Here is a 13,038-nt window from a genome sequence, read left to right as displayed (position 1 = left end):
CCCTTTTCTTGCCTCTTTGAGTACCTTTCTTGCAAGTAATACACATACACAAAGGTAAATACTCATATGCATAAAATAAATTAAAATAGTAAAATATGTTGAGTAGGAAAAAGAAAGGAAATGGAAACAGAAGAGTATGAAGAAAATAAAGTTCTATATGGTCTGGTGCAGGCTACCACAGACAAAGGCCTCGCTCTGACTTAATCAAGAAAAGTTTCTCTTTGAAGTGAACGGAGGTGAATGTAGAGACCCATGACTGCACAAGATGCTGAGAACAAAGGATGGTTGAGGACTCAGCCCTAAATAAGACATTTACACCACTTTCTTAAGGCTCAGAGAGCCCGATGGAAGAAGAGGCAGAAAGAATGGAAGACCCAGGAGATAAAGAGCAGAGCTACAAAAGCTACAGGACATGGTCATGGCAACCCTGTACTCTCAAGGGCTGTGTCCACTGGCACTGTGCCCAAAGATGTAAACCCTCCTAAACATCAACTACGAATAAGGAACAAAATCACAACACCTAGCATTTACTGTTCATCTAATGGCAACCACCAGTTTGGCGGTTAGTTCTAAACTTAAGGTCATATAAATGGCCCAAATTAAACTCTGATGAGCTCTAAACTAATCAAAAGTTAGCAAAAATGGGAAAGAAACTGAAAAATTAGAGTGTATATATATATATATATATATATATATATATAAAATTTTATATGTATATTAAATTTCATGATATATACATAATATGTATATATGTGTGTGTACATATATATTATATGCATATAATAGATTAAATTTAACATATATAAAATTGTCAAACAAAGAATATTAATAAGAAAAGGAGACAAAAGTAGTTGAACATAGAGAATTTGGGAAAAGAGAGAGCCAATGAAAAGAAAGAAATATGAAAAATATAAATACTTCCCTAGAAAAACAAACAGTACAAGCAAGGTGATGCCAAGAAAAATTAATCTTCATTTGCAATAATTAATTGCTATCAGTAAAGATCTCTCAAAGTACTACTCTTTTGGCTTAAATAAAATGGAGGATTCCATGAAAGTTGTGGAATTTTAAAATAGCTACAAAATGTTTACAAGTTGTTCAGGAGATTAGATTCTTAGTATCACCAGTGACTGTGAAAGGAAAATAAACTCATCCTTCTCAGCTTGCTACTCAATTGTAATTTTAATAGCTTTATCAATGAGCCAAGGTCATTCCTAAGAACATTGCCAGAATCAACATCTCCTACTGGATAAGGATGAGTCAAAGCCAATCATAACCCCAAATTTGAATTTGCTTTCCCAAGGAGGAACTTATCTACTGCATTGCACAAAAATCTGCAAATTTTTAAGCAAGATGTTACTATACTACAGCACTTGGAAATTTTTTTGTGTTCTCTATGGCTGCATTGTTACTGTTGTCATGGACATCACTGTTAGCTTCCATGGCCACAAGAAAGCCTCTTGTCTCTTTAAGCTAGATTAGGAAAGCCCTTCTTCATCCTTATCAAGAATCTATAAATACTTATTCTATTGTGGACGGATAGGAGAGGACTGAATGGGAGGATTAAACAGAAGGGAAGAACGGGATGAGGGAAGGAATATGGGGAGAGACTGCTTAAACAAAGGGACATTTGAGGGCTCATACAGAAACCTAATACAATAGAAGCTTCCTATAATATATATATATATATGTATATGTGAAGTCTAGCAAAATGGTACATCAAATAACAGAGGAAATATCTCTTATCACCAAATAAAGCTTCCAGTACTGGCAATGGGTTATATCTAATCAGATTGTTGGCCAAAGTGGTCCCATGGGAACTCCCAAACCACTCAGGCTATTGTCAAGAATATTGGTGCTTCTCCACAACTGACAGCAAGGTCTTATTGCTAAAGACAACTCCTAACTAATTGATTGAACATGAGTCAAGCTGGCACCTGCCTAGTGCCTTCACCTCTCTGGAAACATTTTTGTGGTACTAGAAGATATTCTGCACACTGCCAGAGACGAAAAGTAAAAACCAACCCAGCTTCAAACCCTTCTATCTATCATTATGATCTGACTGCAAGATGGACTGGTGCAATGGTGGCACAATGATTTTTTTCGAGTAACCAACCAACATCTGATTTGACTTAGGCCACTCCTTGAGCTAGAACCCATACCCAACACTGCTTGGGTGACTAAGAACCTAAGGCCAGATAACCTAAAGGAAAACAAAATACTACTGTTCGGCTAGAGTAATGCAGCAATAGAATGTCTCCTAATGGCATTCTGCTACACTCAGATCTGTGCCTTCCTTATCAGAGCAAGCTTCCTCCAACACCAGATGAGAACAGATAGAGACCCACAGTCAGACATTATAAGGGGATTAAGAGACCTTATAACCCTCAGCCCTAGCTGGGATGTCTCCATCAAATCACCCCCATCGAGGCTCAAGGAACTCTGTGGAAAAGAAGGCAGAAAGAGTTATAGCCAGAGGGAATGGAGGACATCAAACAAATCTAGATCTTCTAGACACAGTAGGACTGGTGCACATAAGAACTCACAAATACTATTGCAGCACATACACTGCTTATATGGTTGTGCACTAGATGGGGTCCTAGGTATGAAAGAAAAAGTGAATGCACAGAGATCTTCATGAGAAGATCTCTCAAATTGGTAGTCAAATGAAAAGAAACTCAGTTGTATCCAAGAATCTTACTCGGGAAACAAACCAATCTTAAGGGTAACCCCCAAGCTTAGCACCAGAAAATGAACTCAGTGGCATTTTTGAAGGTTCTTTGTCCCATAATGTGAAGTAAGAGGTTTGGAGTTTTGTTTTGTTTTGTTGGTTTGCTTTGGTTTGGTTTGGTTTGGTTTGGGTTGGTTTGGGTTGATTTGGGTTGGGTTGGGTTGGGTTGGGTTGGGTTGGGTTGGTTCTTTTCTAACTTACAGATCCTTTGTGTATATATTATGGCTTTCTGTTGGGGTTTTTTCTTTGGCTCTTTTTTGTTTTGTTGTTTTGTCATATACAAATTTGTTTGCTTTTCATTTTATTTTTCTTATTATTGCTTAGATGCCTAATTGTTTTCTGTCTAAAAATAGAAAGGGTGCTGATCCAGATGGGATGGAAGGTGGGAAGGTGGTGGGAGAAGTAGGGGAACAGGAAACTGTAATCAGAATAAAGTGTATGAGAAAAATCTATTTTCAGTAAAAGAAAAGAGAAATTCTCAAAGAGCTAATAATTTTTACATACTGAGGGGGAAAGGGAATCTAATTCATGAACTGCAAGATGTATGGAAAGAAATGAGGTATACCCAAGAGCAGGAAGCAGGAAGAGGCTGCGCTGACCTAAGCAAGCAAGAGAAAGGCTCTTCGGTTTCACTTGGGGATCAGATTGAACTAGAAAAGTGTGTTTTGTGTATATGGCTTGTCTTTTACCATGCCATACATAGGAAAATTATATATGATCAATTTAAAACTTTGTATTCCTATAAGCACAATCTAACATGTGAAAAACAGCATTAGAGATTGTTCCTTTTGTTTCTGATCTATCCTGTCTCATTACTGTCCTTTGTCAATTGATTGTCCCTTAGAAACCTGAAAGTTTCAATAATCCTCTGGACACTGACAAAAACTCAAGATTTCCAAGAATGAGAAACCATCTTAAATATATCTTAAATCTTCAATGTGGTTATTTAGAAAACTCTGTATTACCAGACTCAAAAGGTGACTCATGGTATGCACTCACTAATAAGTGGATATTAACCTAGAAAACTGGAATACCCCAAACATAATCCATACATCAAATGAGGTACAAGAAAAAAGGAGAAGAGGCCCCTTGTTCTAGAAAGATTCAGTGAAGAAGTATAGAGCAAAACCAGAACGGGGAAGTGGGAAGGTGTACAGAGCCATATTGGGGCAGTCATGCACTTGGTCAGAGTTTGACTTTGGTCAAGGTTAACTTCTCCCAGATAGCCAGGATCCTGCTCCACCTAGGGCCGAGTGCTCGAAGGTTAAGTTCATTGTTCCTCCAGGTCTAGGAATTCCTGAATTAAGCAGGTGACCCACCCAGCTGCAGGAGCAGTCAAGACAAGGACCTCCAAGAGAAGCTAGACAACTTCCACCGGAACTCAGCCTGGAGTCTGGGGGGAAGGGTTTGCCCAAACTGTTAAAAGGTCTGGCGCCATTAAAGTTTCTGGCTTTGATCAGTGAATATTGTCTTAGCCATACTTCTTTTCGCCCCTCTTCCCTATTTATTCCTCAGCTTCTGTTCCAGAAACCCACTTCATAATAGCTGCAGGCAGCTATGGAACCCTACAGGAAGGGGTGGGTGGGAGGACAGGGGGAGAAAAGGGGGCTTATGGGACTTTTGGGGAGTGGGGGGCTAGAAAAGGGGAAATCATTTGAAATGTAAATAAAAAATATATCGAATAAAAAAAAGACAAAAAAAAAGAGAATGGTGTTGTTAGACTTTGTGCTCGTGTAAGAATGTACTACACATTTTCCTTAATTATTCCATCAGTTATTGTTAATTTTTGGACTTAAAAATGCTTATGCTCCACTTTGCTTGCATGCTTGTAACTTTTTAATAGGCAAGCACATAAAATAAAATGTGTTCTCTATAAAATGATAATATGACCAATTAAAATACAATCCATTAAATTATTAAGTCCATTAAAATAAATGATAGAAATGTTTACAATAAAGTGGTAAATGAGGTGGCTAGAGAGATGGTTCAAAGGTGAACAGCACTTGCTGGTCTCCCAGGGGACTTTAGTTCCCAGCTTCCAGGTCAGGTGGTATAAAACTGCCTGTAACACCTGATCCAGAGAGCTCTAACACCGTCTTCGGGGCTACAAATGCAGCCTCACATATACAGCATAAGCTTACACAGACAAATACACATAAATATTGATATATTTTAAATTGGAAAAATGGTAAGCAGACAAAGAGGCAAATTTCATTATATATATATAAATATATATAAATACAAATATATACATAACTATTGATTCAAACTTTGAAAGATATAGTAAAAATATATCAAAATGCAAATGGAATTTACTGTTTTATTCAAATTTTATCTTGTGAATTAATCAAATTATTTAAAATAAAAGTTTCTCTGTAAAAGGCATAACTAGAATTCTAATTTAGCTTAAACACAATAAAATAATTAAGTTTTGTTTTAATTCATATTCTTATTCTAAAAATAAGACTCAGATAATCTTACATTTTTACCTTATGAAAGCTTCCATAAAATAATGTCTTCACTTCATCTGTGTCAAATGTAACCGTTTGTACCTCGCCTCTTGTATCCTTATTAAAGAAAGATAGTGTCTTGCTAGAAGCTGCAATCAAGATAAGATTGTTGTTAAATTTCTATATGCAAGGTGTGCTTTTCATTCAAAATATATAAATGGTTCTTGTTGGAGAAATTGAAAAAAAAGTTCAATATCTTCCAGGGAAGATGTGCACAACTGGTACAGCGGTGGCACAATTATGACAAAGTAGCCCATGACTTTCTGGTTGGATCCAAGGCCAACTGCATGGGAAGGATTTCAGGCCTGGAACCGTAGACCTGGTAAGGATCCCAGAGCTGAGGATGCCGTAGGCCAGAGTCGGAAGCGGATCTACTTCTATTCTTTTATAAATGAACACGCTATCAGACTACCTTCTGGATTCTGGTTCAACACCATATTGGGCGCTGCTTCCAGCTTTGTCAGAGGAGCTTCTCGTTGCATCAGGCAGAGGTTAACACTGAAACGCATAGCTAGCTAAAGTACCAAGAATAAGTGATGCCTGACGCCGGAGTGTTTGGCTCTAAACAATGCATCTACATCCCTACTTCCAAGATTCAGGGAACAGTGAGGAAGCAGGGCAAAAGCGGTGCAAGAACAAAGCGTATAAAGGGATGCGCTACAAATCAAATGTCTTCTAACTGTGGCATGGCAATCGTACGCTTGAGCTCACCGTGGTTGCCGCTGCCTGCACGATGCCTGCACTAGAGTGGGGTCGTGAGTCCATTATCTTTCAACATGAATAGGGGAGGACTCATGAGGCCCTACCTCTCCATGAACAACTGCTGCCAATTAGTGGATGGCTGAGAAGGAATGTGCCATTTTCTTCAGTGGTGTAGCCACTAAAAAGTTGCCCAGAGTCCAGTGAATAACTTCCCACTCATGCTCACGTATGCAACCCCAATTAAACTCAGTGCTTTGCCAAAATAGACAAAAGAGTGAGGGCGCTTTGCGGGGAGAAGAAGGGTTTCAGCAGGGAAGGAAAGGGAGGTGAGAGCTGATGAAGGTGAACAGAACTAAGATTCAATATATACAATTGTCAAAGAACAAATAAGTTAATTTTTAAAACTAAATAAATGAGAATAGAATTTGTTTCCATTGTAATAAAATGCCAATTTGAATATTTGTTGGCATGTTATTTTAATAAGCTTCAACTTAAAACATGCACCAAGTAAATATATGTATACATATGCAGCGTTCTAAAGATATAAGGAAAACATGATTGAAACTATATACATAAGCCTTAAAATAGAATAAAGTCCCTTACGATCTGCAATCACTCCAACTTGTGGTCTGTAGTCTCTGTTTGTAATTTGCCAAATTGCAAAGGGCTCATTAGGAGTTTCCGGGAGAAGTCTAAACAGTAATATAATCGTATATGAAGGGGGAAGTCCATTTGGATGGAGTTCTCTGTTGGATAAAACAAAATAAGCAATAAATGGGATTATTCATCAGAGACTATTTTGAACTTTTACACAATAATACCATTACAGGTAGTGTTAGAACCTAGTTATGTATCAAGGCTCATAGCAGAAGGGGAAAACCATATGAAACACATCAAAGAAACAAACACTAATCAATTACTTATGATTTGATCAAGTTACAAGTTTAGAAATTTTTCAAATAGTCTTTATCTTCCTATATCCACAACTATTTTTTTCTAGACACATGAAATCACCAATTTTAAAGTAAGAAACACTATGACTATAGATATAATATTTAAAGATAAAGTCTTACAAAACATACTTAATTTCCAGGGATATGATAATATAGATAAAATGGTTTAACGTTTTCATTTCTCTCTTGGCCTCACAGTAGTTCCTACACCTCTAAATTCCTCCCTTGAAGTCAAGTAAAGCACCTCAATAAACTTACAGATTCCCCAAAATAGGACCAATGGTAAATGTTTAGGCCATGTTCATATGCAAACAATTAGAAATGAAACAGAGATGTGAGTCAAATAGAGGAAAATGAGTTTTGGCTCTAACAACATGAGACAAATAATTCCATCTCTTGTATCCTTCTAGCACTGTGTGAACTGCTGTTCTGGGAGAATGTTTGAAGGAGGATTAATGTGTTTCTGTATGACACTGCATGATGCTTTCTCCCTGGAGGTAGGACAAAGGCCTGGAGGGAACTCCTGGGAAAAATGTGGACTCAGGGTGTCTCTGGAGGCTCCATGCCCTGACATATCACTAACACGCTGGTGTGATGCACTCTGGCTCCCCAGGGCATAGGCTCTGAGAAAGCTAGCATGATGCCTTTTATGTGGTTAAAAGCTGTCTTTGAATGTTCCAATTTAAAAAATACTAATTTTTTTCCTATATCATCTTCATCTCTTTCATTTAGCCTATTTTTCTCCTTCCTCCGTAAAACAGCAAAGATCTAATTACACTGATTCTTATTTCCTTCTAGTCAAAACTTGTGACTTCTGTAGAGACAAGAGGCTACCATCATTTAAAATCGAGGCTACTGGAAAAATTAAATCTTGAGTAATGCTGTCCACTAGAAAACCTAGCATACTGAACCATTATAACTAAGCATAAAAGATGTAGGAATTTATGATGGGTCACACCATGGTATGGACTCCTCTTTAAAACAAATTAGCTTTGGTTTTAGAAGTAGCTTTCGATTGTCTTTCTCCATGTATTTTAAATTTCAGAAATTATTTTCTGACCCTCTCCTAACTTTCTGAACAATTTGTTTGTTCTTGTCCTTTCTCCTCTGGAGTTCCCAAACACATATTTTTCAACATAAAAAGCTTTTCATTTTAATGAATTAGAAATGTTAATTTTTATTTCATGAAATAAAATACATCTAGTGCTACCCAACAGACGGCTAAAGTGTCTGCCAATATAAACTCCCCTCAGCCTGCCTGATGGTGGGCAAGCGTAACTATTGTAGCCCTTCCTCTTCTGAGGTCTGAAACGAGAGAGAGAGAGAACGTCTGCTCTCTCATTTACTCCACCCAGTTCTTCTACGCCACAGGGGTGAAACGTTCAAAATAATAAACTGCCTTCCTGTTTTAACAACCTCCCTTACAAGAAGAGAGTACACTAAAACCCTAGCCTACCACTCAATAGGCTATCCTATCGTCCACCGTGCCATTACCAAACTGAGAGGCTTGGATCTAGGAATGGGTGCCAGTGTTCTATGTACAAGCTGTTACATAACCCAAGGAAGATAATTAGCTGGTTTAGGAGCACAAGTTAGGTTATCTATAAGGAGTTTTCTGGGGACTCTTAAGTTCCAAGATTCTAGGAAATCATCAGCAAGTCTAAGAGCCTCTGTCTACTCTAAGAAAAGGGAAGCCCCCTATTTTCACACTTACGTGGTGGGCTGATTGATAAAGGCATTCTTCTGAAGCCGGTAGGCTGAATAGCTGGGAAAAGACCCTGATTCCAAAGAGACTCCTTGGACAGAAGCAAAATTCTTTTCTGTCAGGTTGTAAGCTTCAAGCATCTTAAAGCCTTGACATCAAAGAAGAAAATATTAAATGAATATATTACAGTTATATTGTTGTGAATATCTTGAAATAAATTAGACAAAGGTTACACAGATGTCTTACCTGGTGATGTGTAGCCATCCAGATAGATGAGAGGACAACCTGAAATACACAATGTCATTTAAGTATGAGTCACCAACACGGCTTACATAGATGCACAGAAAGTAACGATGCATGTGTACAAATTAGAGTTTTTAATAAAGTATTTAATTCTGGAAACAATACACATATAGTGTTTCCATCATCTAAAAACCACAACAACTGTTGCTCATGGTTGAGGGGGAAGACACATTAATTTGATCAATGTTTAGCATCTGCTGTCATTCAAAGCTAAATTTGAAATCTTAACATCAAAAAAAAAAAAAAAAAACCATCCTAAGCCTAGACTAAGGACACAGGTCAGTGGTAAAGAACCAGCCTGGCATATGCTAGGTTCTAGGTTCAATACATAGTACTATAGAAAAAGAAAAGCAAATAAATAAGAGTGAAAGGCCAGTCTTCTCATTGTTCTCTAGGGGTACAAGCCAACAAGAGACCAGTTGATTATAAATAGGAAACCACCTCACTGAAGTTCTCCCAAATATATAATTCAAATGCTGTAGACAGTAGGCTGGTAAGAAAGGGAGAGATTAAAATGATTTTCCCACATGGGGTGGGTTTATTACATCTTTAAAGCTAAAAATGGACTTCTGGCAAGAAGCCATTTAGACTGATCTCAAAATGATTCATCAGTTTCAAGAGATTTCCCAGAATCTATTTATGCCCTGGGCGTGATCCCACACAGTATGGATATATATATATATATATATATATATATACATGCCTATAAGCAGTCATTTCTCAACAAGGTCGTGGCTCTGTGCTGAGCATGACTTACTTGAAGTGGCAGTTTCACAGACAAATGTGATAAGATTGTCCTCAATCTTCTCAAAAGACTCAAAGTCATCCACGATGAATACATGCCTCTCACTGGGCTTGCTGGCAATGTTGGCGAGCTCATTGTAGTCCACGTCAGCCACACCCACGACGAATACACTGAACCCTGCCGAGTGCATTGACAAGGGAATCACATAGCCTCTTTCCATCATGTGTTACTTATGAAAGCATCATAAACCATGCCGTATTTCCTCAGCATGGACAACAAGTCCTTTTATTTGACACAAACTCCTCTAAGAGAAGAATGTGTACTCTTTAATGAATATAAACCTCTTCACTGTCATCCTATTTTCTGGCTTATAAAATTCAATTCTTTTTAAATGACACCCCAACCATTAAAAGATGAACCTTTTAATAGTAAAAGGACTTTTCAGTATACATTGTCTTCCACAGATCCACAATTCAAACCCAAAAGTTCAACAGTTCTGCTGATTCCGTTAACAACTTAAACCTGTTTTTAAATTTTAAATTTGAGTTCTTAAAACTGATTTTTTTTAATAATCAAATTTGGGCTCGAGCTCTTTGACCACTTTCAAAATAGATACTATAGTTCTTACTGAGAACAAACATTCTACTATTTAAGTAAATATAAGTAGTTTTTTCTAAATGCTCTATGTGACATCATAACAAACAGGTGATCTAAGGACATTTACAGGCATAAACATTTGCAAGTGCATCGTATTTCCATCATCAGTGCATCGGTTTCATTAAGTAAGGTAACCAAGCCTCAGAATGCGAACTGCTACTTGGTCTCTCAAAAGCAGATCCTGGCCTAAGTGTTAATAGGGGGCAATAACTGGGAAAGAACCCATTATAAGAGAAAAATAAGCTTTAAAGAAGGGCCTGGAGAAACAGAACACATGTGATTTGAAAGTAGATGAAGGAATACCAGACATGGAAGGGAACAGGCAGGGATGGGGTGTGAGGAGAAGGCAGAGGGGAACAAGTTGAAGAGGGCCAATCAAAATGAATGTGTATGGGAATTTCATAAGGAACACTAGTATTTTATATGATAACTTAAAATTAAAGATGAAAGAAAACGAAATGACTCCACACTCAGCACGACTTACAATTTCAGCCACATAATTACATATAAGCTTAAGTTCCATTTAACAAAGTCACCTATCATTGAGTATGACAAATCACACATAGCATAGAAGACATTCTAAAATATGCTCACCTAAGGCCCTGCTTGAACCAATGGCAGGATAGACAATACTAATACAAGTCCTAGAAAAGCCTGTTTTCACCTCTAATAAGTCTGAACAATAAGTCAATAGAGTCATGTTACCAAGGGGCTCCTACAATGTCTGGTTGGCAAAATCATCCCCAGCACCATCTCCCAGAGACTTGCAAAATTCTTATTTGCAGATTGCCTACTGACAATCTTCATGCAGTCTTCATCTACAAGGATGAGCTATGGCAGAAAGAATCCTATGGCATTCCTTGCCCTGGAACTAAACTCAAGACTCATCTGTGCTATAGCAAGAAGCCTGGCGTAGGAGTATTCCATTATCATAGCCTTCTGAACTCCTCCACACTGTGGGGAGAGTCAGTTGACAGCCCTGAATCACATCTCATGCAAAGAGTACATGCCTTTATGGAATTAGCAATCTATTCCATAATTTAATGGAAATTATAGTTATAAAGCATACAGTGAAACAAAATTTGGCTCTTTTATTATCATTCTGTCACACTTAACACTTGACATCCTATACACTGTGAAGTCCATGCTTGCACTCACCTGACTGCTGGATGACAAAGGCTGCTTTCTTCACCTCATCCTGTGACCGGCCATCTGTGACCACAACCAGCACCTTTGGGACGTTCTTCCTCATGCCGCTCTCCCAGGTCAAGACCTTCTCCTTGATAAACGTGAGGGCCTTGCCTGCAGAGTGTAGAATGAGCACTTTAGTGTCACTTCAGTGAGAACTATGCACTGACTATGCCCAGTTGACCAGGGTATGACTATTAGACCACCTTGCCTACCCCAGAAAAAGGAGGCCCACACCAGTCCTGCCACAGGGTACCTGTTCTTGTGTTTCCTCCTCTGTAGCGAATGTTCTGGAGGGCTCCGAGAGCTAGAGCCTTATCGTTGTATGTGTTCAACTTGAATTCAGACTTGACCTCATCGCTGTACTGCACAAAAGAAACCTGAAAGAAAATAAGTTTAGAGACAAGTGTCAGTCATCCAGCTGGGTCTCAGTCTTCCAGTGGTTCTTCTGACAGCAGAGGGATCTTGGATATAACAAGACATTTTAAATTCTTAATGCCTGATAATGTAACTGTGACTGCTGTAGTCTTGTTACATTCTCTAATTTTTAATTTCCAATGAAACTGCCATCATTTAAATTCATGCCGAAAATATTCATATGTGCTTTTCTCTGAAATGTAAAAAGAGATGGGTCAACCAGTCTAGTGGTGAAATCAAAAACAAGAGCAAAACCATCCTAATTCATGGGCAGTTGGCTCTCAACCACCTTCTCCTTTCCATGAACATAATTCTTTGTTCATAGTAAATAAAAATGTCGTAGTATAATCATAATTGCTACTCATGATTTACTTGAAAGTAAATTTAGTGGGATGTAGTCAAGATTCACTAGGCTCAAGTCCTAGTTCTGCCTAACTATAACTGTGCAACATGGGGCAGTCCCTACTTTTCTGGGTGTTGGGGTCTTTTCAACAAAGTCAGGATAATTGTATTTTACCTTGTAGAATTGCTTTAAGGACTGGTTATCATGTGATCAAGTGGAGTTAATAAACTGTAATACCCATTATTTTTGGAAATTCAAAAAAGTGTCAAATAATAGCTTGAATGGCATTCTCAAAGGAGTTTGGAGAATCACCTAGAAGGCTTTAGAGAACTGTGGAGTGTGAGTGTTCATCTTTTCATGGGTATCCTGGGAAGAGTGGAGAAGGCTCTTTGTTTTGTGACAGGTTACAATAAAATGATTAATTACTCTTTGATGTTTCTTGTAGAAACATAAACTTCTCTACGCTCCTACTCGAGTACAAAAGAAAACATACTGTAAGTGATTCCACAGGAATATAATTGGTAATTACCATCTTAGAAAAACAAACTAACTATGCTTTGGGTCACTAATGGACATGCTTCTGGCTGGGATAATGTATACGATGTAATAACAGAGTAGACACACACCCTTTCCAACCACTATTCTCATGGTAAGGGCATGACATGACAACACATTTAATGTGCAGAACTTTGGATGGCCTTTCATGGAATGTGCCTTGTTGGAAGTTTCAAGTAGAATGTTAAAGTTAGATTCTCCTAAGTTCTCCAAAATGAACATCATCTAG

The 13,038-nt window shown here is 38.0% G+C and overlaps 1 protein-coding gene across 2 annotated transcripts in view; it reads right to left on the bottom strand.

Annotated features, from left to right (window-relative positions):
- The window catches only part of Col12a1 (collagen type XII alpha 1 chain), a 120,947-nt gene that overhangs the window by 24,138 nt on the left and 83,771 nt on the right, over positions 1-13,038 (bottom strand). For both annotated transcript variants that reach the window (XM_052187756.1, XM_052187755.1), the window contains 7 exons: positions 11,751-11,874; positions 11,465-11,608; positions 9,662-9,826; positions 8,848-8,886; positions 8,611-8,749; positions 6,547-6,689; positions 5,221-5,330 (listed from right to left, as the gene is read on the bottom strand). In XM_052187756.1, coding sequence (XP_052043716.1) covers positions 5,221-5,330; positions 6,547-6,689; positions 8,611-8,749; positions 8,848-8,886; positions 9,662-9,826; positions 11,465-11,608; positions 11,751-11,874 — 864 coding nt within the window. The remainder of the gene's footprint in view (positions 1-5,220; positions 5,331-6,546; positions 6,690-8,610; positions 8,750-8,847; positions 8,887-9,661; positions 9,827-11,464; positions 11,609-11,750; positions 11,875-13,038) is intronic.

This window comes from Apodemus sylvaticus, chromosome 7 (genome assembly GCF_947179515.1).
Source record: "Apodemus sylvaticus chromosome 7, mApoSyl1.1, whole genome shotgun sequence".
NCBI classification, from domain to species: domain Eukaryota; kingdom Metazoa; phylum Chordata; class Mammalia; order Rodentia; family Muridae; genus Apodemus; species Apodemus sylvaticus.
The sequence above is the reverse complement of the archived record's forward strand: the minus strand, read 5'-3'. Positions and strand labels throughout refer to the sequence as shown.